General features: G+C 43.9%; 1 protein-coding gene and 1 non-coding gene across 3 annotated transcripts in view; both read left to right on the forward strand.

Moving 5' to 3' along the window:
* The first annotated feature begins 1,324 nt into the window (after window positions 1-1,324).
* LOC134385181 (protein argonaute-1) overlaps window positions 1,325-25,244 on the forward strand; it is a 30,380-nt gene continuing 6,460 nt past the window's right edge. Inside the window, exons 1-12 of one of the 2 annotated variants that reach the window (XM_063107098.1) lie at window positions 1,325-1,529; window positions 6,492-6,675; window positions 8,979-9,099; window positions 9,552-9,733; window positions 10,128-10,264; window positions 10,490-10,624; window positions 10,780-10,867; window positions 11,493-11,640; window positions 15,971-16,090; window positions 16,461-16,592; window positions 16,715-16,848; window positions 20,001-20,185. In XM_063107098.1, coding sequence (XP_062963168.1) covers window positions 1,505-1,529; window positions 6,492-6,675; window positions 8,979-9,099; window positions 9,552-9,733; window positions 10,128-10,264; window positions 10,490-10,624; window positions 10,780-10,867; window positions 11,493-11,640; window positions 15,971-16,090; window positions 16,461-16,592; window positions 16,715-16,848; window positions 20,001-20,185 — 1,591 coding nt within the window. In that variant the 5' untranslated portion in view covers window positions 1,325-1,504. The remainder of the gene's footprint in view (window positions 1,530-6,491; window positions 6,676-8,978; window positions 9,100-9,551; window positions 9,734-10,127; window positions 10,265-10,489; window positions 10,625-10,779; window positions 10,868-11,492; window positions 11,641-15,970; window positions 16,091-16,460; window positions 16,593-16,714; window positions 16,849-20,000; window positions 20,186-25,244) is intronic. The other variant, XM_063107099.1, reaches the window with a different exon arrangement.
* Window positions 23,221-23,323, forward strand: LOC134385315 (U6 spliceosomal RNA). Its single transcript, XR_010024307.1, has one exon. It is a non-coding gene; the product is annotated as a U6 spliceosomal RNA (small nuclear RNA).

Here is a 25,244-nt window from a genome sequence, read left to right on the forward strand (position 1 = left end):
GCAAGAAGTGGTTGTGATACTTCTGGCAAGATATGATAAGGGTCTGCTCCAGAACAAGAAACCATCAGAATGGTAGGGGAATCGTGTGAAAGCAGTAGCAGTTCAGGAGGTAAATATGTTAAGATGTGGTAAACAACCAAATAGGAAGGAACAAGGGAGAGAGAGGAACTGTCATTTCTGCCATGAAGGTGCCATTCACTGAGAAAGGAAGCACAAGACGTACGTTTATGGGGGAAGAAAAGAGTTTTGTTTGGACTTCTTAAGTTTGAAGTGCTGGTAGAATATTCAGGTGGAGCTGTCCAGCAGATACTTGGAAAAATGAGTCTGAAACATGGCTGGAAATAGACATTTGGAAGGATAGTTGGGCCCCAAGAGTGGATGAGATCTTCAAGGGGAGACTGAAGAGTAAAAGAGAAGAAAGCTGGGTTTGGAACCACAGTAAACACTTATTTAATGGGGCAAAAGCAAGAGGGGGCCCTTGAAGACGAAAAAGGACTGAAGCAATAAGAGACTTCGGAAAATGCTGAAGCCAAGTAGAAGGCTCAAAAAGGAAGGAGAGGCGTAGTGTCAGATGCTGAGGATGAGTAACTGAAAATTATCCCTTGGATTTCAGACGTAAAAAGTCATTTAAGTGACGTGGTTAGGGCGGAAGCAGTTGATAGAGTTCAGGAGTGAGCTGTAGATGAGAAAGTGGAGTCAGGTGCTTCCCAGGTCCGGCAGATAGAGCTCTGTAGCCGCACTTACGGTGTGACTGTGACATCTTCCAGGGTAGGCAGGGTCTTACATATCTGTGGTCTCAGCGCCCAGCACACGGCCTGGAAGAGAGGGTGGCGTCAGTGAGTTCAGTGACCAGGAACAGAGAACAACTTCGCGGAGGCAGTCGCTTTGCTTGAAGGATGAGAGTGATTGGGAGGAGAGGTGGGAGGCAGGGCTCCGGGATGATGGGGTGCTCCAGTGTGAGGGGGTCTGTGAATGAGGTGGGATTCCAGTAATGTGCGCGCGGCTCTGTGCGAAGGGCGAGGGCTGTGTGTAGCACTGGAAGGCGGCTGCTCCGGGGGCTGTCCTCCCTCCCGCCCCGCCTCACCCCGCCCCACTTACGCCACTGCGCGGTTCCGCGGCGCCTTTTCCCGGGCCTTCCCGCTGGGCTGCACGGCAACGGGTGACCGCCAGGGGCCGCTGCCTCCAGTCCCCGGTGCCCCCGCCCCTCTCCATTGGCCTTTGTTGCCGTCGGAGCGCCCCGTTTGACTCGTTCCCGTCCGCCCCCTGGGCCTGGCGGTCGCGCCTGCGCACTGGCAGCTGGCCGGGCGCTCGCTGGGGGAGCTACTGCAGGCTCCGCGGCGGCGGCGGCAACGGAGCCTGCGGGGGTGGCGGCGCGAGCGGCCGGGCTTGGGGGGGGAGCCGAGCCCGGCCCGGGAGCCCGAGCAGCGAGAGTGCGGGGTACCTAGGCCCCTCACGCTGGGCTCCACAGTCTCTGGGCCGCCTGACCTCCGCACGGGTATATGGGATGGAAGCAGGACCCTCGGGAGCAGGTAAGGGCCCCCGGGAGTGGGGGACGGTGCGTGCTCCAAGGACCAGGGGGCTCCCGCATGAAAAGCATGGTTTCCGAGTGAGGGAAGGACTACTACAAGAGGAGAGGGGCTCTCATGGGATGGGGGGCCCAGTTTGAAGGAGACTGTGTGCGGTTCCGGGGGAGAACCATGTGAAGAGAGATCTGAAATAGGGGCTGTTTGTCCGAGGAGGCTGTGTGCAGTCCTGGGGGTGGGAAGTAATCTGGGAGAAGGGCCTGACGCACGGAAGGACTCCTGGAGATCCGGGGAGGCCTACGGAGAGGCCCGGCAGGTGGCAGGAGGCGGGCTCCAGGTGTCCAGGAGAGGAGGGGGGCGACACAGACGGGCCCAGAGCTACCGCAGGCCGGGGGCGAGGGCTCAGTCTGGCTAGGCTGGGCTAGGCTAATATCTCTTGGGAGAAGGCGCCAGAGCTGAGCTGTGAGCGCCGCCCCAGCCGGGCCTGACGTGGGGGCGAGGGTCAGGGCACGGTGGGTGGGGATCCAGCCCCGGGATCCCCCCCCGTGAGTCTGTGGAGCCGGAGCGGTGGCGCTGGAGCATGCGCGGAGATGGCAGTTGGAAGGGGCTGCCCGACGTGGTGGGGGCGTGGCTGCCTGAATACCCCTACCCCTCCCCCGCCCTGTTTGGCTTGGAAAAAGGAGCGCGCTGATGGGGTACCTTCTCTCTAAGGTTGTGCTGGTAGAGCGCGTGTGGAAATGGCCTCCTGTCCCATCTTGAGGGCCCTTATACTTGGTCCTGAAGCCCCTCAGTCACAACTTGCCAAGAATAGGTTGAGGGAAACTGCCGAAGTGCCTTTTTCTGCCACGTGAGGAAAGACCGAAGTAATGTTCTGGGGGCGGGTCCTCCCTGAAGATAGGCCATAGAAAAAGTGTTGGTTATTGAGGGACCAAGGACAGGACCAGTCTATCTGGAAGGAGTTGCCTGCCTGGTTTGCAGGTTTCTGGTCCAATATTGAATGGAGATGGGAGCTTTAATCCAAACACAATGATGCCTTTTCCACTGAACTGTCTCTTGAGGTTACAGTCTAATCTTTTTCTATACCTTAATATTTTCATGGCTCCTATCTCCCTACTGGATATCCTTCCTTTTCCCCTCTCTACCCGCCAGAAACTGTCAGGGCCTTGTTATTAGAGCCAAGGTTGGTGAGCTAGTTTATCCCCTACAAACAAGTGTTTGGGGGAGGGGGAGTTTATAGCCTTCACCATGGTGAGTCCCATGTGATAGCCTTAACTTTCCCTTATTCACAGGAGATCAGGAGAAAAGGAGATAAAAAGAGAGGAGAAATTAAGGCAGGGCTTCCCTGAGAAGACTGGAATCCTCAGGATGGGCTGTGGGGTGATGATACCTCGCCTCCTTGGTCTCTTACCCTGTGGTGGGAGGAGCAGTCTGAACCCTGGAGTCCTTTAGGTCATCTCTCATCACCTCTTTTTATTTGGTCTGGGAATGGGAATAGGATTTCCCTTTGGAAATAAACTTCATTACTTTCCTGGTGGAAGAATCTCTGTCTTTAGATCAGCACCCCACCCCCGGCCCACCAAGTGCTTGGTGAGTATTTTCTCCCAAAGAAAAACAACCTTGTAGAGACATGTAGGTTCTAAGGTGAAATGCAGGGAGCAGTTGACTTCAGTGCAAATTACTTCCTCCCCCTGTTAGGCCCTTCTCTCTATCCCAAGAAGTCTCCTGGTTTTCTAGGCTGAAGACTATTTCCAACAACCTGTGGACTACATTAGGGAAGTAGGTCACTAAAGTCTAGATGGATTGTTGGGAACTGGCACCCGTTCCAGACTTCTAATGATTTTATCCTGGTGAATTCTTAATTGGCTCTGGAGTGATGAAAAAATTGACTTTTTTGTGTGTTACAAGAAATAAGCTTCTAGGGAAGAGGCTAGAGCCTTATGTTTGGAGTCAGCTGTACCCTTGGGAAAAGCCTAGTGGGACATGCTTTGCCTCATCAAAGGGTATAATTGAAATTGTCTGGAAGCTGCAGGGGGATGGACCCCATAACTGCCTCTTTTCTAGGTCCAGACTATTATTCTCTTGGAAGAAGTTGCAGAGGTGGCCTGAGGGCACACTACACTAAACTGAGGCATTGTTGCTGGCCTCACTGGGCTTATGCCCAGGTGTGCCTTCTGTGCTTAGGTTTGTTCCAAGCACATAACCTGGACTGGGAACTCCTTGAGGGTAGAGGCAGTGTCTGATTTGTCTGTGGAACCAGTAAGTGCCTAGCATGTAGGCCCTGACACAGAATACGTTCATTAATTGCATCAAATCATGTTCAGGCGTGAGCTTATATGGTTAAGCACATATGTGGATATTTAATAATTTGTGTACTCACGTGTGAACAAATTCTTTTTGAAGAGATTGGCCTCTCACTGTTTGCTTACCCACTAGCTAACCTAGTCTTGAGTTTGTGTCTTTTGAGTAGGCAGTCTGGCTTCTTGGGAGGTATATGTGCCTCAAAACTGCACGAAGGAATCCTGAGCCAGGGCTTTCAGCTCTGTTAGTTTTCCTTCTCTGGGCTGGTTGGGGATGGGGGAGGGGGAGTGTCCTTTTCAGGGCCCCTCCCTCCTTGCTTTTGTCTGCATGGAAGAGCCCCGCCCCTTTCCCCCTAGGCCCAAGCTTTGTCCTCTGTGCTGGGGCCCTCATCTGCATCACAAAGTGACCGTCTGTCCCTGTCTGGGTCTGAAGGAAGTGTCTCTTACAGTCTAAAAGCTGGGGGTAGGGTGGGGTAAGGGGGGAGACTTTGTACAGCGGTGAGACTTTTGGGGGATGGAATGGGAGAGAGGTTCCTTCTTCCTTCTGCCTTCCCTAGTTTGGGGATAAAGTAGGGATGTGGGCTCCTCTGTTTTCCCAAAGACTGCTTGGAGAGGAGAGTGCTCTAAGGCTAAGTCTGGTGTGTAATCCTGTTTCTGGGGAAAAGAAGGCTTTGAGGCTAGAGTGTCCGTCCTATCCCTCATTATTTCTACCTAGGCCCCAGCTCTAGAGGATGTCTTTCTCCCAAGGCCCCAAATGATTATTCAGCCTGGGAGGCTAAGGAGGTGAATGGAATCTAAGAACTTGGAGAGGGGAAGGGTATCTCTTACCAATTATACCCAAAAGGGTGCTTGTTTGTCCTATACAGGTTTATAATTGTTTCTGGGCAGTTGCAGGTGCTCACGTGTTTGTGTGTTGTGTGTGCTTGTATGTTTTTGTGGTGTGTCTATGGATATGTTTGTTCATTCATTTCATATTTGTATATTGAACACTTCCTCCTGTATGTGTGCCAGGCACTGGAGATTTAACAGTGACCAAAGCAGATACAGTTCCTGCCTTTGGAGAACTCAGTCTAGAGCAGTGAGTGCATGTGTGATAAAAGTAAACTGTCAGGGTCTAAGTGTGTGTTTGGATGTGTGTGACGGGAATGTGTGTCTGTCTATGGGCTTGTGTGCAACTTCTGTCCAGCTCTTTCTGGGTTGTACAGCCAGGTGCTAGTAGTTAGGCTTTCAATTCCCCATGTAGCTGAGTTCTGAAGTCCGTTTGTCTCTAGGCTGGGCCTCCATTTCTCTATCTGCAGAGTGGGGCTGGGCTTGACAGGTGATTAGAGGGACACAGAGCAGCTTAGCTCTGGGAAGCATGCCTCTCCCACGAATAGTTCTGACCTCTTCCTGACCCCCCAGCTGAGGATATGCCCCATCCCCCTAGCCTCTCTGACTTTGAAAGCAGAGCTCTGGGTAAGGGAGGTTCTGGGCTAGTTTATCCCTTTTTCCTTCCACCTGGGCTGGTCCTCTTCTGGAAAGGACAATAGTAGCTGAGGACAAAGGCTCCTCTTAGGCAGTTTCCTTTATATTTTATTTTATTTTTTGTCTTTCCCCCTAAGCTAGAAAATAGGACTGGGGGCAGCAGTGAGGCTGGTGGCAGAGAGGAGAAAATAGCTGGAGCTGGCCCTGCCCTATCCTTTTCCCACAGGCCCCTCTCTGTCTTGAAATTGATCCTGTCTGCTACTGTCTGGATCTTCTGTGTGGAAGAATCTGTGGGGCATGAGGAGAATCTTATGTTCTCCTTCCCAGAGCCAGTGTCTCTTCCTTCTCTAGCATTCTAATTGCTACCTTTCCTTCCCAAACCCCCTTCATTCAAGCTTTTTCTTCATTGTCTCCCCAATTGCAGCCTTGCTTCCTTCTGCCCTAGCTCCTAACTCTAATCTGTCTTGACCTGTCTCCTCACTCCAGCCTTCCCTCCTTCCCTTGGCCAATTCAAGCCTTTTTCTGCTGTGGCCTCCAATTCTGGCCTCTTCTCCAGCTCCCTACTTCAGCGCCTCTCCTTTCTTTGGTCTCCAAACTCTAGCCTTTTGGCTTTTTCTCCTTTTCTGTTCCTGCAACCCCAGTCATTAAGTTACCTTAATCCTGTTTCATTCACTGCACCAGCCCTCCCCAGCCTGGCCTTCTTTGGATCTTCCTCCTACCTACATTGCAGAAGAGCATCAAGATGATGCCATTATGTGTTCAGGATGGTGATGAGTGAAATGAGCATCTGGCTGGAGAGAATAGGGTATTCTTGTTCTGCTAGATACCTAATGGAGGCAAGTGTCATAATCTAGTAGAAGAAAGAGAGTTTTGTTACTGAGAGCCAGATTTAGCCCCTCTGATAAACATGTAATAGGAACTTATGTATTCACTTGATAAATTTAGGATAGACAGCAAGGATAATTTTCCTAACTGGAGAGAGGTTTAAAAAGCAAAAAAAAAAAAAAAAAAAAACTGAAAAAGAATGAGCCTAGGATGTTGAGCTTAGGATGTCTGAGCCAGTGGAAGCCCTGAGCTGGATTAGGCAGCAGGAAAGAGGCTTCCCCTATATTCTGCTGTTCCTGTTCTGGGAAGCCTTGTGCCTTCTCTGATTAGAGTAGTTAGGAGATTCCCAGACTCTACCCTCACCAGCCTCTTTGTCTTGTAGCTGCAGGTGCCTACCTGCCCCCCCTGCAGCAGGTGTTCCAGGCACCTCGCCGGCCTGGCATTGGCACTGTTGGAAAACCAATCAAGCTCCTGGCCAATTACTTTGAGGTGGACATCCCTAAGATCGACGTCTACCACTACGAGGTGGACATCAAGCCAGATAAGTGTCCCCGCAGAGTTAACCGGTAAGTGATGCACATCTCAGCCACCAAGTTCAGGAGTCTTCGCTTTCCCGAGTCTCAGAACCTTGAAAGAGAGGGGCCAGAAAGGTAAAAGTAGCAGGTGGTATCACCAAATCCAAGAAAGTTTTTGAGGAGGAGATGCCAGGTAAGGATTTGGCTATTAGGCAATAATTGGTGATTTTTTCCAGAGCAATTTCAGTAGAGTATTTAAGCTAGCTAATCTAACTACAGTGAGTTAAGGAATAAGTGGAAGCTGATGTGGTAGGAATAGTGGAGCAAATGGCTTTCTCCAGATAGCTTGGCAGTGAAGCAGGAAGAGAGGGAACATGTTGGCTACGAGGACTATAGGGGCCAGGTACAGTGCCTAGCACATTTCAATATTTGTTGAAATGAACAAAGAATTTCTGAGAATGAGACATGGGTTTATTTATAGATTGGGGAGAAGGAGCTGGTGGAGAAGGAGGAGTTAAAGGTACAGGACAGAGAGCGGAGGAATGAGAGTGAGATGTCCTTGCTGAGGCAGGAGGACATTGCAGGATGCACAATGGGAGGGATTAGCCTTAGACAGAAAAAGCAATATTTCTTTCTAAAGTTAATTTATTTTATTATTATTTGAAAATTATACATACAATATTTTAAAAACTCTAGTATTACAAAAAGAATAGTAGTGAAAAATGTCTCCTTATTACCTTGGTCTCCAGTCCTCCAGTTCCTTTCCCCAGAGGCACTATTCTTGAGTGTGCTTCCAAATATTTTTCTATGCATATGCAAGCATATATGTGTATATAACATTTTTTAAAATGCACAAAATATAGGGTCCTAAATACCTTGTTCTGCACCTTGCATTTTTCCACCAAACAGTATGTCTTGAGAAATAATGCATATTAGTGCATACAGATCTGCCTCATTCTTTCGCATAGCTCCATAGGTATTCCGTTGAATGGCAATATTGTAACTTATTAAAGCTACTGAGGAACGTTTAGACTGAGTCCGAACTTTCGCTACAAAAATGAAACTGTGTTGAATTTTTTTATATATAGATACATTTTTGCACTCAAATATGAGTGTATCTGTGGGGTGAATTCTTAGGAGTGGAATTGCTGGCACAATACCCTTTAAAGTTCTGAGATATTGCAAAATTTTATAAAGGTAAGTTGTACCAATTTATACTCCTATCAGCAAGTTATTCAGAGTGCCTGTACCCCATACTTGCACTAATCCAAAATACCAGATTTTTTTTATCTTTGGCATTCTAATAAGTAGATAATTATATTTTGACCTAATTTTAAATTGTATTTATCTAAGGAGTGAAGTTGAATATATTTTCATATGCTTAAAAATATACAGAAGAGGCATTTCAAGTGTGAGGAAAGGAAAAGAAAGATGCATGCATGTATAAATACATTTGTGTGCGTTCCTGGGAACTCGAGAGTGGCCTTGCTTACTTAATCTTCTACTTTTTTCAGAGATATTAGAACTGTGTTCTGATAGGCAGGAATGAATTCTGGAGTTAGAGGATAGTGGAGAAGGTTCAGCGCAGCCTGTAAAGGATGGAAGTAATCAGGAACGTGAAAAAGATTGCTGGGCAGCACTGAAGCCTAATTGGGACTGAAACCGTGTGTTTATAGTTGCTCCTAATGTGCCACTTTGAGTGTTTTTATCCAGTAGTGTTCAAGATCTTTGGTTTACAAAGTGGAGAGGTCAGATGGTTGGGTGGGCTGGGATTTTGAAGGAATGATGGATACTTTGTGATCTAAGTGGCAGAAGACAGGAAGTGACATCAAGGAAGAGATGATCATGAAGAGGAAACAGAGTGGTGTGACTGAGTGCTTCAGAGAAATGGAAGAGATAAGTTCTTCTTAAACAGTTCAGATCTCTTCCCTTTCTACCTTTTTTGCTTGTCCAATTGGGGACTGGAGATTGGAGCAGCCTGGATTCTATTCGTGATTCTGGATAGACACTGGGATCAACCCCCTCTCCCCTCAACTTCCCCCTCTTCTCAGAATCTACTCACACCCACTCTTTCAGGTCTCTTAGAGCCTTGGTGATCTGAGGACCAGTGGCATTACTAGAGAGGATGTTAGAGATGTAGAGTTTTAGGCTTCACTCTACATGTGCTAAGTCAGAAGCTGCATTTTAATAGAATCTCCAGGTGATTGATGGGAATTTAGAAGTGTGAGAAGCACTATCATAGAGTAGATGTTAGGAGTAAGTATAGTAGATGAGACATTGCCTAGACTTTGAATTACTTCCAGAAGCTTGAAGTGGTAGTCTCAGCTTCCACAGGCCACTCCTATTCCCCACAGGGAAGTGGTGGAATACATGGTCCAGCATTTCAAGCCTCAGATCTTTGGTGATCGCAAGCCTGTTTATGATGGAAAGAAGAACATTTACACTGTCACAGCGCTGCCCATTGGCAACGAACGGGTAAGGTTGGGAGTCAGGCTAGGCCTGTGTCAGGGGTCTGGGGTAGAAAAAAGCTACGTAAGCCTATTTATTTGGAGTCTGGCAGTCCAGAGATCCTTTTTGTCTTTCGTGCTGAGAAAATGTATTTTAGGGCAAGGGTTGGGTAGGTTCTGATGTTTCTTTAGCCTACTGTGTGCCTGTCCCTATCCTAAAGACTGAAAATATACTTCAAATAGACCTAAAGGACTTCCTGCAAGCTTAAGAGGTGATTGAGAGGGACAGAAGCACTGGTCAAGGTGGCTAGAAACTGAGGGGGTCGATTTACTCTGGGGTCTTCATTGTGATCCCCTATCAACTTACGGAGCAGATTCTTGGCAAATCCGTGGAATTGGGGGTAGTTGGGGCAGGTTAGGGCATTTTGGTCTGTGGGAAAGCAATGGCCATCCTCACCCCTTTCTCTCACTCTCCTGAAGGTCGACTTTGAGGTGACAATCCCTGGGGAAGGGAAGGATCGAATCTTTAAGGTCTCCATCAAATGGCTAGCCATTGTGAGCTGGCGCATGCTGCATGAGGCCCTGGTCAGTGGCCAGATCCCTGTTCCCCTGGAGTCTGTGCAAGCCCTGGATGTGGCCATGAGGCATCTGGCATCCATGAGGTATTGGGTGTAGTTAGCATCTGGGCTACTAGTGTTAGCAGAACTGCTATGCGGGGAGGAGGGGAATGAGCACATATTAAGGTCCCACAGTATGCCATTAAAAAAATTATTTGAAGCCCTACCATGTACCAGGCAAGTATGCATATACATTTAGATGTTTTAAAGCCCTGGCCCTGTTCTTCTCAGTTATATTTGGGCCTTACCCCATCTGTCCCTGTAGGGCAGAGAAAAGGTAGAAACTTGCACAAGGTCAGTCATACAACTAGTAAAGGATCAGAGCTGGCATTAAAGCCCTGGTGTCCTGCCTTCCAGGCCAGGGCTCCTCCATGCCCAGGATGCCTCACAGGGTGGGGGCCTGTGCCCGAGGGACCAGTTCTCTGCCTGTCCCTGCCAGGTACACCCCTGTGGGCCGCTCCTTCTTCTCACCGCCTGAGGGCTACTACCACCCGCTGGGGGGTGGGCGCGAGGTCTGGTTCGGCTTTCACCAGTCTGTGCGCCCTGCCATGTGGAAGATGATGCTCAACATTGATGGTGAGTGGGGAGAGCTATGGAGCCAGGGGCACCCCAAGTCCAGTGACCGCACTCCCAGCCTCATCCCTCCCAGCTCTGCAATCACACTCCTAGTCTAATTCCTACAGCCCTGGCACCCCCTGCCCCCTATCCCAATACCCTATAAGGAAGAGGGTATAAATGACAGCGCCTCCATTTATTTTGGAAGACAACCTGAGCTGAGCTATTCCTATCCTGTCTCCACAGTCTCAGCCACTGCCTTCTACAAGGCGCAGCCAGTGATTGAATTCATGTGTGAGGTGCTGGACATCAGGAACATAGATGAGCAGCCCAAGCCCCTCACAGACTCTCAGCGTGTTCGCTTCACTAAGGAGATCAAGGGTGAGGACCCAGCCAGGCGGGGAAGAGAAACAGGGCTACTTTCTCTTTAGCTCTAAGAGGACATCCCCTTGGGATATATATGTTCAGGGGAGAGGCCAAGCGTGGGCACATGAGCAACCTCTTCTAGCTCTGATAAGCAACCTATTCCAACCCAGGCTTGAAGGTGGAAGTGACCCACTGTGGACAAATGAAGAGGAAATACCGTGTGTGTAATGTTACTCGCCGCCCTGCTAACCATCAGACGTAAGTTGCAGGGCTGCTGAGCCCTACTCCACTGGTGGAAGAGGGCTGAGATTTCAAACACACTGTCTGTTCCCCACTCCCCCCACTGGCCCTGAGAATGAGCCTTGGAATGGCCCTGTTTTCAAAGATAAGCTGTGGGAAGTTAGCATCCCTCCCCCAACCTTCCTGGATCTATTGATATTCACACTGCTATTTTTACCTTCTTTCTTCCTTCGGCCTTTACTATAGAGCAGGCGTGTGCCCCTGATTCCTGTTATGGTTCTGTAAATGCTAGACTCTCTCAATTTACTCTTCCTCCTGAAAAAAGAAGACTAGACTCCTGGGCTTAACCTTGGGGAAGCTGTCACTGATTCCGTGCCCCTTCTTGATCTCAGACTGCACTGACTATGAGTGCTTACTCTGTATCAGGTTTTATGCCCAATGTTAGAAATACAGATAAGTCAGATATGGTCCTGACGTTTGTGGAACTTGCCTCTCAAATCTTTGGTTTCTCCCTTAGAGCCCTGGATTGTCCACTTTTCCATGATTGGCAATTCTAAAAGAGGTTGGATAGCTTGAAGCAAAGGGTCTAGAGAGGTGGAATTGAATGTTGGGTTATGACACGTCTTTCTCTTCCTCCAAACAGATTTCCCTTGCAGCTGGAGAGTGGACAGACTGTGGAGTGCACAGTGGCACAGTATTTCAAGCAGAAATATAACCTTCAGCTCAAGTATCCCCACCTGCCCTGCCTGCAAGTTGGCCAGGAACAAAAGCATACCTATCTGCCCCTAGAGGTGAGGCCACCAAGTAATGAATGGCTGGGCTGGGGAACAGACATTGTACCTGTACATTGATCATCATCAGAAGTCTGTTCTTCTGTTCGTAGTCTCTCATCCTCATTTTGAAGTTTGGAAAATTGACATTTTGAGAAGGTATGAGGTAGTTCTGTGGAATATAGGCCTCATTCTTACCTGCCAAGTTCTTTTCTTATCCCTATTCTACTCTCTCATTCTTTTAGGGATGCCAGACAGAAGCACAAGCTGTATTTACTGTTTAATAAGTAATTAGTTTGTTCAGGACAGAGATTTCAGATACCCACATTCATGTTTTCTTAATTTCTCTTTCCCTGCTGTCTGGAGCTGAGGATCCTGAGTAACCTGGAGATACTAGTGTACCTTATTCTACAGAAAATGGGCATGAATGTTACTGATACTGTAAATCCTATTTCCCTAATGACTAATATATTCCTTTTTAAAAAGTTTTAGCCCCAAGTTTTGTCATACTTTTATACTTCAGTAGACTTTTGAAATCCTGCAGTTAAAGAAAGAATATTAACACTATGTAAGTTATTGAATACAAATGTGGAGGCATTGGGTTGTATTTGATTTGGTATACACTGGTCAAAATATCTAACAAGAAACTACTGCTTAGTACTTCATCGTCTAGTCCAATGCTGCTCAAAAAGTGTGGTCATTTCATCAACAGGATAGGCATCATCTGGGAGCTTGTTTAAAATGCAGAAAATCAGGCCCTACCCCTACCTACTGAGTCAGAATCTCTTTTAACAAGATCCAAAGGGGATTCATGTGTACATTAAAGTTGAAGAAGTACTAGCTTAGACTACCCTGTTACTTTGTTGCAGCAGCAGGAGTCAGTAGCTCAGACCAAAGCTCCAACCTTGGCTTCTAGGATTTCAGAACTAAACTGAGAGAATTAGGCTGAAAGGAGAGGAGATCCCTCAAACTAAGAACTCTGACTTGGTTAATAGTCAGTCTGTAAGGTGTAAACAGAGGTCTTTAGGGATGATCTCAGCTAAGTAGATAGTACAAGCTGAGATTTGTTAGCAAATTAACATTATTTTTGTTTAAACAATAGTTTCCAAGGTGAATAATTTATGTAATGACTTAGATCTTGATTTTTATTGTTGTTTATTTATTTAGAAAATGTTTATTGAGCTCCTACAATGTGTTGTATACTCTTAGGTGCTGGGAATATAGAGATTAACAAGACAGACAATGTTCCTGCTCTCATGGAGCTTAAATCTAGAAGGAAGAAATAGACAATAAATTGATAAGCACATAAGATAGTTTCAGATGGTGTTAAGTACTATAAGAATAATAAAACAGATTGAGAGGATAGAAATAAGGGTGGAAGAGGGTAGAGAGCTACTTTAGTTAGTGTTGTCAGGGAAAGGTCTCTTTTAGGAGACATTTGAGCCAAGTCCCTAACTGTGACATAGAAGGAACCTTGTAACAACCAGAGGGAAGAGCTTTTCAGGCAGGAGGAATAGCAAGTACAAAGGCTACAAAGCAGGAAGGAGTTTGGATCTTATTGAAGGATAGAAGGTTATAGTGGCTGGAATATATTGTATAAGGGGGAACTAGTAGGAGATGAGGCTGGAGAGAGGTGTGGGGTCAAATCATATAGGCTATTGTGGCCAGTTGGGATTTTTAAAATTTCAAATAGTTTTATTGAGATATAATTCACATATAGAATTCCTACTCTTAAAATGTACAATTCAATGGTTTTTAGTATATTCACAGAATTGTGCAACCATCATCACTAAATAATTCCAAAACATTTTCATTACCTGCAAAAGAAAGTCCGTTACTCATTAGCAATCACACAATTTTTTCTGTGCCCAACAGCCCCTAGTAACCACTAATCTACTTTCTGACTGTGGACTTCCCTATTTTGGACATATCATATAAATGGAATCTATGACTGCTTCTTTCACTTAGCATGTTTTCAAGGTTCACCCATGCTGTTCTATTTTACAGATACATCACATTTTGTTTATCTGTTCATCAGTTGAACATTTGTGTTATTTTCACTTCATGACTATTATGAATAATGCTGCTGTGAATATTCATGTACACATACATTTTTGTGTGAACATATATTTTTATTTCTCTTGGGTTTATACTTAAGAGTGAAATCACACATAACATCTATATTTAACCTCTGGAGGAGCTGCCAGACTGTTTCCCAAAGTGGCTGTGTCATTTTACAATCCCATCAGCAATGAATGAGGGTTGCAATTTCTGGCCTGGTGGGATTTTATTCTGGTTATAACAGATAACCATTGGAAGGCTTTAAGTAGAAGAACAATATGGATTATTTGAGTCTCTCAGCTAGAAATGAGAAATAGCCAGTGCTTCCTGTCCAGGTCTGTGTCTTTCTTAGTTATCCTGGCTAATGAGAGTATCAGCAAAATCATTTTTTCATGTTCAAATCACAGTTCATTCCTGCTTTAGTCTTTTATTTTTCAAATTGTGGTAGAATATGCATAACATAAAATTTACCATTTAACCATTTTTAAGTGTACAGTTCTGTACACTTATGCATTAAGTACATTCACCATTCATTTCCAGAACTTTTTCATTATTCCAAACTGAAAATCCGTACCCTTTAAATAACAGCTCCCCGTTTCCCTCTTCTCTCTTCTCTTAGCCCTGGCAACCACCACTACTTTCTGTCTCTATGAATTTGACCACTTTAGTACCTCATATAAGTGGAATCATATAATATTGGTCCTTTTTTTGACTGGCTTATTTCACTTAGCATAAAGTCTTCAGGGTTCCTCCATGTTGTAGCGTGTTAGAATTTCTTTCCTTTTTAAGGTTGAATAATACTCTGTTGTATGTATATATGACATTTTGTTTATGCATTCATCTGTTGGGGGACTCTTGAGTTGCTTCCACCTTTTGGCTATTGTGAATGATGTTGCCATGAACAAAGATGTACAAATATCTGTTCAAATCCTTGCTTTCACTTCTTTTTAGTACATACCCAGAAGTAGAATTGCTGGCTCATATGTTTAATTCTTTGAGGAATTGCCATACCATTTTCCACAGTGACTGTATCATTTTATTTACATTCCCACCAGTAATGCACAAGTGTTCCAATTTCACCACACCCCTGCTTTAGTCTTTTGCCATTGTTAATTCTGTAGCTGTCACCATCTATAGGTAAGGTACCTTTAAAAGAGCAACCTCACATATTTCAACAATTCTGGATTATTGTTAAGTGAATTGACTATTTTGTGTCCTCTTTGGAATATGGAGCTTAAAGGCAGATGACTTTGGCTTGGTCTTCCTTTCTGTTGTTTAGCATGAACTGTGGGAATTTAGGATGAGAATCAGTACTTAAAGGATGTTGGCCCTATGGGAGCAAGTTATATATTTCATCTCATCTGAATCTTCACTATAGCCTTATGAGATAGCTAGTATTTTTTCCTATGTCTGAGACAAAAGAAGCAGAGTCTCAGAGTGGTTAAGAGACCTGTCCAAGATAACATCACCTAGAAATGGCAAAGCTGGACTTCAAACAAATTTTCTAAAACCTACTGGCTCTCTCTGTTATGCTATAAGCCTTCCTGTTCATGGCATCCTGAATATAATATATTGGGGAGTGGAAGTCATATGTCACTAGATAGCCTTTTCTGATCTCAATTGTGTTCTGTTGGGCCCAGAACAGATGAACCAAGTGGCATAATGTTCCTCACATTAGCAGGACACTGTCAGCTAACAGAGACAGTGATTTCTATAGTCCAGGGATTCAGTGGATATCTGTATGTAGGCCAGTGATAAAGAGTTTAGAGCCATCCCTAGTCCTCCTGGTGAGTTGCAGAATGGAGCATCTGACTGCCTGCCACCATAGGAGAGCTGCCTTAGGAATCTAATTTGTATATGTTAAGTTTTTCAGTATTAAGAGGAGCTCTATACTTGTTCTTTTGGTAAATAATAATCTATTCTATAATCTGTTGAGTGTTTATTGTGTCCCAGAACTGTGCTCAGTCGTTTAAGTGCTTTATTTCATTTAATCACCAGACAACCCTATGAAATTGTTACTGTTCTCATTTAACTTGTGAGACCTGAGCCCACATCTGGCCCTGGATTCCAAGCTTTTTATTACATAGTAGCTGTATTGACTTTTGTATTACACATGAATATTTTCTAACTTACCTATCAAGTAAAACTCAAGAGGAGAGTATATGTATGCCCAAGGGATTTTGCAGTTCCTTTCCCCATGGTTGACAGCCAAGGTCACTTAACTGTGGGGCTCTGGGTACAGGGTGGATTGTACTCAAGCCAGAGCTACCTGTCCTTCTTGTTTCCTTAGGTGTGTAACATTGTGGCTGGGCAGCGCTGCATTAAGAAGTTGACCGACAACCAGACCTCGACCATGATAAAGGCTACAGCTAGGTCTGCCCCAGACAGGCAGGAGGAGATCAGTCGCCTGGTCAGTAGGGCTACAGAGAAATGCATGCTTGTTTGCTCAGTCATTGCGGCCCTTGGTAGCATAGAGCTTTAATTGCCCCAGTAGGACCCTCCCTCAGGAGAACCCAAGTCCAGATTTATTACCTGGGACTCCATAGGACTACTCTTGCTTCTTGACCCTGTAGTTACTTTGCTTCCTGTCTCTTTTCCCTACCTACATTATTTTCCTGTGTTATTTATTCCCTCTTCCCTCATCTTCCACTTTTCTGCCCTTTTACGGGCCATTCCATGCCAACCCCAACTTCTCTTCAGTGCTGTCTCCTCAGGACCCAGAGGATGAGCAGTATTGCCAAGCTGCAGTTCTCCTTAGATCCCCTTCTTTTGCCCTGCAGATGAAGAATGCCAGCTACAACCTAGATCCCTACATCCAAGAATTTGGGATCAAAGTGAAGGATGACATGACGGAGGTGACGGGGCGAGTGCTGCCGGCGCCTATCTTGCAGTACGGCGGCCGGGTGAGCAGGGTCAGGGCCAGACAACATCTCTGGGGCATATGGGGGTGGTTGGGTGCTCCCATATAGGGGTGCTCCCCTACCCACTTGGCTCTACTGAAGCTCACCTGGGCACCCCCTCTGCCTTTCCCCAGAACCGGGCTATTGCCACACCCAATCAGGGAGTCTGGGACATGCGGGGGAAACAGTTCTACAATGGGATTGAGATCAAAGTCTGGGCCATCGCCTGCTTCGCACCCCAAAAACAGTGTCGAGAAGAGGTGCTCAAGTAAGGAGGGTTCGGTGTGGGGATGGAAGGGTGGGAAGGACCCTAGAGCTACTTGCCTCTTTTCATCCCCCAAGAACCAAGATTGATTGGTAATCTGCTCTTTCTGTCTTGACTATGCCTGCCTTGTACTTTCCTGCTCAAATTTCTACCTCTTCCTTTTCTATCCATCTGTGGTCAGGAGACTTTGATAAGGGACCAACCATATCTATGTCAGAGATGATGATTTTAGGGCATGCATCCACTAAGGGAGGCCTGGATTGTTTGATTGTTATAATTATTATCATTGGTAATAAGTAGTAGTGATTACTATGCATATGCCAACATTTTACTTAAGCACCTAATTTATGTCATTTAATTTCATCTTCACAGTAAGTAGGTGGTGATATTTCCATTTTCAGGAGACTGAGCCTCAGGGAAGTTAAATAACTTGTCCAAAGTTTGCACATCATCAAGAAAGTGTCAGAGTTGGGATCAAAATCAGATCTGAGCTTTAAAACTTGTGTTCCTAATTGGAAACAAAAAAGAGCAGCTTGTTTAGCAGGTCCTCTGAGTTGTCCTCTCCTATGCAGAGAATTTGTTTAGTCAGGTCCAAGTGGTCTGAATTAGGTGAACACAAGTTGTAACGGCCTCTGCAGCACTGTGGCTGAGGAGCTGGGAGTAGATGGCAGAAATGAGATATGGCCAAATGGTTTAAAGAAATGCATTAAGGAAGTAATGGCTCGAGTGAGTGAATGAGTAAGTGAAGAAGTAACTGACTCTTCATCTGCAGTTTTTTTCTTTCTTTCAAACAATTTTATTGAGATGTGTTTAAAATGCCACAAAATTCACCCACTTAAAGTGTACAATTTGGTAGTTCCTGCCATCTTCCAAAGTGGTGGCTTCTCATTCTCTCTGGATCTGGAGTGGGACCATTGCACCCTGGGGATGAGGAAGAGGCAGTGGAGCTGACCATTTGGGGTTGTGGTGAGGATAATGGAGATGTCTGCCCTGGCGGGCCTTAGAATCTTCATAAGAACTAGTTGTAGGAGCTCCTGATGGATCTGGGAACTCTGGACCCTGCCCTTGCTTTTCTCCCCTCTCTCTTCACATATGCACAACCACCACCACTACAATTGTAGCTTTTCTTAAATGGACTCTTCTTGTCCTCTTTCTTGGGTTCTTTGGATTTTATCCTCCTTTAGGCCAGGCTGCTGCTGGTGTTGGCCTGGCATTGGAGGACTGGCCTTTAGCAATATGGGAAAGACTCCCATCTCTTTGCCTTTGTGTCATAGTCACCTCATTGGTAGCTCTATTCTCTGTGTGCTTCTCTCTTACTCTTATGTCCTTACCCTGTCCAATTCTTTTGGGAAACAATCCATTGTTTTGGCCATTTTGGGGTACAGGATCTGATTAACCTAGAATCTCATACTTGGAAAGGATCAATTCATCGGGCATCACCTTCTCCCCGTGTCCTCTAGATGTAGAGGATAAGAATGTGGCTTTTGTGCATCTGGGTTAGTGGTACCCAGTTAGATGTGTGATTCTGGGCCAAAGATACAGATGTCTGACTCTTCAGACATGGCAGTTGATGAGATGGTCAGAGAGAATGTGCATAGTAAGCAGAGGCTGAAAACAGAACCCAAAGAAACTGGAAAGTAAAGGGAGCAAAATCCCTATGTGTGTATGAGGGGATGGGATCCAGAGCACAGAGAAAGGGCATCCTTTCCACTGAGAAATAGTGGGAAGGCCTGAAGGTTGCTGTGGAGTTGGAGAAATTGGTAGGTGGAGATGGATGAGGAAGTTTTAGGTTCAACACTCAGAATTTTTCTTGTTGCTAAAGAGACCCCATTACTTCAGATGGATCACTTTTAGGACAGAATTTCTAGACCTTTCCCATCCTAGATATCACTCAATACTTTGTGATCTTCACCACTGGACACGGTATCCCAAGTGTGATTTGGTAGTAGAGAGAAGATTGGTCTTTAAAGTTGAGACTCACTCTTAATGAAATCTGGTAACATACTGGCTTTTTTAGTAGCAATCCTGCAGTTGTATACAAGGCAGAAAAATGGAATATGCAGGGTTAGTAGTCCATCAGAGCCATACCTTTTATTTATGTGAAACAGTGGTTAGGTTTTATTTTTTTATTCTAACGTTTATTTCAAAAATTTAAAAAAATGTAGAGAATAATACAGCAAACACCCATGTATCCGTCATCCAGAATTTTGTCATATTTACTTTATCCTATTTTCAAAAGTAAATAAAATGTTACATATAAATTTGATTCCTCCATCCTAGTCTCATTCCTCCCTTCTGGTACAGCCAATGTCATGAATTATTGTATCCTTTCTATTCAATTTATGTATTTTATATATCTATATGTATATAAATGATTTTAAATTTTGCATAACAGTATCATACTGTATTTACCTTTCTTGTGTGTTTTTACTAAATATGTGAAAAAAGTACTTATTTTGTCACTTTCATATTTATATATTATGTGTTAGCATCTCCTAAACAATTGCTGCCATTTTCTATTTGTACATTATTGCTTTTCCTTTAAATGCCAGATTTTCATGAATTAATTTTCCTGTTGCTCATTTCAGTCTGTCAGTATATTTATGTAGCTTGATTTTTTTTTTTCCTCTATTGCATGTGTACCCTGTCTTTCAACTTTGTCTTCCTTTCTTAGGGTAAAGCCCTAAAGTTAAAGGAAAGAAGCTTGTTTAATGATTGGCTCTTAGGCCTCAAAGAACTAGTAAGGGAGGAGGGAGTTCATTTTTACTGAGCATCTCCTGTGCTCCTTATTACTATTTGAACCTCATTTATTTAGAGCAAAAAGGCTGTATCTTGGGCATCTGCCTGTTTCTTCGGGCATATAATGGAGCACAGGAATCAGCTGCTTGGATGGGTCGAGGTGGAACCCTGAGAATTCCCACATGTCCCTTCTCTGGGCTCCCTTAGCTCTCTGCTTATAACATTGAGCACTTAGCAAGCTCTGTCTTGTTTTACTCAACTATAAATGTATTTTTTACACTAACTGTGATCATGTCTGGTTGATGTTAGTCTCTCAATACCTCTCATAGTGCTGAGCACCTAAGGTAAAGGCATTCGGTCAGAGGTATTAAAGTGGGACTTAACTCCCTCTTGTCATGACCATGCTTGTGCTACAGGAACTTCACAGACCAGCTGCGGAAGATTTCCAAGGATGCAGGGATGCCTATCCAGGGTCAACCTTGTTTCTGCAAATATGCACAGGGAGCAGACAGCGTGGAGCCCATGTTCCGGCATCTCAAGAACACCTACTCAGGGCTGCAGCTCATTATTGTCATCCTGCCAGGAAAGACACCAGTGTATGGTACAGTTCTCTTGGGACAGTGATGATGGTGATAGGACTCTCCTCAGAGTTGCTCCCTGGGGGCCCTAGGGAGGACTCAATGTAGATTCTTGGCTTTGGCCAGAGCTGTTAATGTCTGTCCTCCTCTTATAAGAGAAGTATCAGTCTGTGTGAGCCGTTCCAGATCCTAGTTACCTACTCCCACTCCCTCCCACTAACATTTACTGGGGTCTTCTGTGTGCTGATCTTTATTCCAGACTAAGCTGGGTCAGATAGAGATTGGGTCAGTCCAGATTAATATCCTTATGAGTGTGTTGTTTGTCAGGACATCGTGCAGCACACCCAAGCAGAATGTGTGGTGGTTCTGTTAGTGTTTCATTGCCTGGTAATGATTTGGACTTTTTGAGAGGTTTTCTCTCCTCTTTTTAAGAATAAGAATGACTATTCTATTAAATAAATTGACTCAGCACTTTTCTCTTACTCCATTTTTTCTCTCCACCTCTCCTTCGAAGGAACAGGTGTCCCTCTTACTCTGCTCAACTCCTCTTTGCTCTCATTCCCATCTCATTCTTCTGCCTTTGGGACTTGATACCTTTCAACCCTCAGTCATCTTCACATTCCCCATCCTAGAGCCTAATAGCACAGTCTTGACATCTCCTTTGGCTTTTGCCTTCCTATTTTCTTCTTTTTCTTCATTAAACCTTTTGAATGAGTTCTCTGTATTCTCTACACCTACTTCTTCCCCAGTTACTTACTCCTCAGCCTCTTTCACGTATCTTGCTTTCTCTTTACCACCTCTGCAAAGGGTCACCAGTGACCTTTCTCAGTTCTCCTCTTCCCTTGACTTCTAGATATTTTCTCCTATCTCTCCTTACTTATTTTTGTCATTACCAGGAATGCCTGGTATTCAGGTTTCTGTCTTTTGTCCTCTCTTTCCTTTTTTATATTCTTTTGAAATTCTCATCCATTTCAGTTGCTTCAGTCATGACCTATTGTCATTATATTATTAAAATCTTTTCTTTTTTAATATTATTAAATCTTAATTCACCTCTTGAACTCTGTGCAGCTCCTGTCTGTCCCTTTGACCTCTCTCCCTTTTCTTCTATCCAGGTTTTTTGTTTGTTTGTTTGTTTGTTTTGTGGCTGGCTGGTTTGGGTATCCAAATCCTTGATGCTGGTGTTCTCTACACCATGTTCTAACCATCTGAGCTAACTGGCCAACTGCTGTCCCTTTTCTTCTGCAAAAGTTTATTGATCACCCATTTTGTGTGAAACATGCTAGAGCCTGGATATACTGGTGAATAAAACAGATGTAGTCTCTGCCCTTACAGAGTGTTTTAGACTATCTCTTCAGTAGCTTGTAGTCTTCTTTGTAAACCTTTCTGTTTACTTCTCCCTTCCATTTTTGGCATCGTGATTACTTTTAGGTTCCTTCATTCAGACTTTGGATGCAGTCTGTCTCCTCTTTGCTTCACCTCCAATGTTTTTCTTCTTCAATCTTTATATTCCCTGCTTTTTTACAAGATATATTCCCTGTTCTTCACCCATACTTCTCAACTTAGTTCTAATCTTCTCAAATCTTTCTTGAATACGTTACTGGATAAAACATTTTTTTGACCATACTACCGAAAAACCTTCACTGATCTCCATTCATTACTATATGAAGGATTTTCAGGGCCCTGATCATAGTTTAACCTTTTTAGTTCTATTTTGTACTGTTCACTTGCCAGACATACTGGAAAGATCATTGGTTCTGGAATTAGACAGGACTGGATTCTATACTGGTATAGTCCTAACTATACCAGTCAACTAGCTTAGGCAAATTAACCTTTCTGAGCCTCGTTCATTAATTATATAAAAAGCAACATCTAGCACAGTGCCAGACACATTGTAGATACTCCTAAGTGCTCATTCCTTGTCTGTGCTTTCCAGTCTCTGGTTTTGCTCACATCATTTGCCTTTGCCCAGAATATCGAATACTCTTCTTGTCCACCTTGCCTTCAAAATTGTCTCCATCTATCAAGACCCAGTTTAAATGCTGTTTATTCCCTATTCTTGTCATTCCACCTGGAGGGTAAAATTGTTTCTTTCTGGATTCTTCTAGTTTATCATGCCACTGATCAATTACTACCTAGCTTGATATTACTTTCAGCACATGCACACTTAAGATAGAGCCTTCCACTGATGATACTCAGTAATTACCTATGGAGGGAAGTTGGTTGATCTCCAATTTATGTCTCTTTTGGGCCTTAAATTGATGGCCCTTGGGTGGAAGATAAGGATGCTTTTTAGGAGAACTGCCTTGAGTAAGTATCCATGTTTCTGGTTTCCTCTATTTAAGGGTAAATTCAATGTTTTGGCTTGCCTTGGAAGTATAGTATCGCATGGTAGGTGCTGGCAGCCTTTAGAATTTTCCATTTCCTAAGCTCAGTAATGTTATGCTTCTCTCCAGCTTCATGCCTTTATTAGGACCTTGGGCTTCTTCTATTTACATGTAGTTTCTTGGTTATACCGCCTGGACAATGGGGCCATCTGCCTAGGAATTAAGCCGTCAGATAAGAGAAGTTGTCAGATTCTTCTGAAGACTCCTCACCTTCCCTCCTTGGAGGCTGGGTGAAATGCAATTCCCCCTGTGGTGGTCAAAGCAAGGTCCCATTGGCATTGTAGTTATCCTGAGAAGTAGATGGACAGTCTCACATTTGCCCAGTTCTGATCTGGTACCATACCAATCCTGTTTAATACATTTAACTCCTTCCTCTCCACTAAATTAGTTTTTTTTAGTGTAAACTTTTTATTGAATTATAATATAAATAAAGAAATCTTCCGTGTTCAGCTCAATGAATTTTCACAAAGTGTCACAGCAGTGTAACCCATACCCAGTTCAGGTATCATTACCTGAACATTACCACAACCCAAGGCTACCAGTCACTACAACCCCTCACCAATGGTAACCACTATTCTGGCTTCTAACACCATAGGTTAGTTTTGCCTATTTTTGGATAGTATGTAAATGGAATCATATAGTGTGTACTTTTTTGTGTCTGGCTTCTATTACTCGTGCTCGCTTCGGCAGCACATATACTAAAATTGGAACGATACAGAGAAGATTAGCATGGCCCCTGCACAAGGATGGCTTCTATTACTCAACATTTAAGTTTGTGGGATTTATCTATGTTGTGTCTAGTTGTAGTTTGTTATAGTTTTTCTATCATTTGCTTATAATACAATTTACCTGTATTTATCCATTTTACTGTTAATGCACATATTTGGATTGTTTCCCGTTTTTGACTATTACAAATAATATCTTAGTGAATATTGTTGTACATGTCCTTTGAACACATGTACCCATTTCTGTTGGGTGTATTTCTAGGAATGGATTTCAAGTATGTCAGTTTACACTTCCACCAGCAGTGTATGAGGGTTCTAGATATTTCACACCTTTACTAAACTTGGTGTTGTCTTTTTCATTTTAACCATTCTTGTGGGTTTTTAGTGATACTATTGTGTTGTGCTTTTAATTTGATTTCTTTGATGACTGATAAAATTGAGTAAGTCTATTGGCTATTTCACTAGCCTCTTTTGTATATTGCCTGCTGAAGTCTTTTCCCGTTCTTTTTATTGACTTAACTGCCTTTTCCTTATTGATTTGTAGGTGTTTTTTATAATTCCTTTGTTGAATATGTATGTCTGTTACACATATCTTCTCTGCTCTGTTACTTACTTGCCTTTTTACTTTTTTCTTTTTTGGTGGCTGTCCAGTGTGGGGATCCAAACCCTTGACTTTTTACTTTCTTAATGGTGTCTTTTGTTGAACAGAATGTTGAATTTTAATTAGTCCAATTTATCAGTATTTTGACCAGTACTTCTGTGTCCTGCTCAAGAACTGCCAAGGTCACGAAGATATGATTTTATGTTTTCCTTTAAATGATTTTTTTTTTACCTTTCACATATAAAACTAATCTGTCTTTAAACAGAGCAAAAACTCACTTGCTTTTCTGTCTGTTGGCAGTGGTCCCTCTGCAGGTTCAGAGCCTGGAATCGCAGCCTGCTGCCCACACCTAGAATCAGCAAATATACCCAGGGTAAAAGCAGCTGCAGAAGATAGCTCCCCTCTATGAGATTTTCTCTCTCTCTGCAGCTGTAGCCCTTCTAGCTCTTATTGTCTTAGCACCTATCTGCTGCCTTAAAAAAGATGATTTCTGGATTTTTTCAGGCTTTTTTGAATGTCTGGAGAACTGGTTTGCCACTAACTATTTCATCTCTCTTAGAAGTGGAAATTAGTTTTTTAAACATGCCCAAGTCTCTCCAATTGAAAACATACCAAACCCTTTATTGATTCTATGTCTCCTCCTTGGTACTTTATATCACCAAAACAGGTTTTTGCCTCTATAACACTAATTTTTTGCCTCAGTGTCACTAAATCCAAAGGACATTTCTTGTCCTCATTTTACCGGATCTCTTAGCCACATTGACTTTGTTGATCACTTGCTCCTTCTTGAAACACTGTCTTTCTTCCCTTGGCATTCATGATAAGAACACTGTCTTAGTCTTCCTTCTAGATCTCTGGATTTTTCTCCTTTTCAGATTTCTTCCTATTCTGCTGATACTGGGAGTTCCTAAAGATTCAGATATAAGCCTTCTTCTCTCTCTCTTTTTTCCCTCTCTTCTCTTTTCACTCTGTTATCTTCCTTGGTAATCTTATCAGCATTATGCCTTCAATTACTACCTGTACCTCACAAATTTGCATCTCCATTTCAGACTATAGTTTTGAGCTTCCAGTCATAATACCCATTTGTCTAGTTGATAGCCTCACTGGGATGGCCAAAAAGCACTTCAGACTCATAATGTCTCAAAAAGAATTTATGATCTATCTATTCCTATTACAAAAGCTAGAAACTTCAATGTTATGTATAAATATTCTTTTCCCTTACACGTCTAGCCCGTAACTGAGTCCTTTAAATATCTCTTGAATCCATTTTTATTTATCCATTTTGACAACTTAACTGCCTTCTTAATCTGAACTACCCTCATCTCTCTGTAGATCAGTCTAATGACCACATTCTTTCTCTCAAAACATGGTC

This window comes from Cynocephalus volans, chromosome 8, assembly GCF_027409185.1.
Source record: "Cynocephalus volans isolate mCynVol1 chromosome 8, mCynVol1.pri, whole genome shotgun sequence".
Classification (NCBI taxonomy): domain Eukaryota; kingdom Metazoa; phylum Chordata; class Mammalia; order Dermoptera; family Cynocephalidae; genus Cynocephalus; species Cynocephalus volans.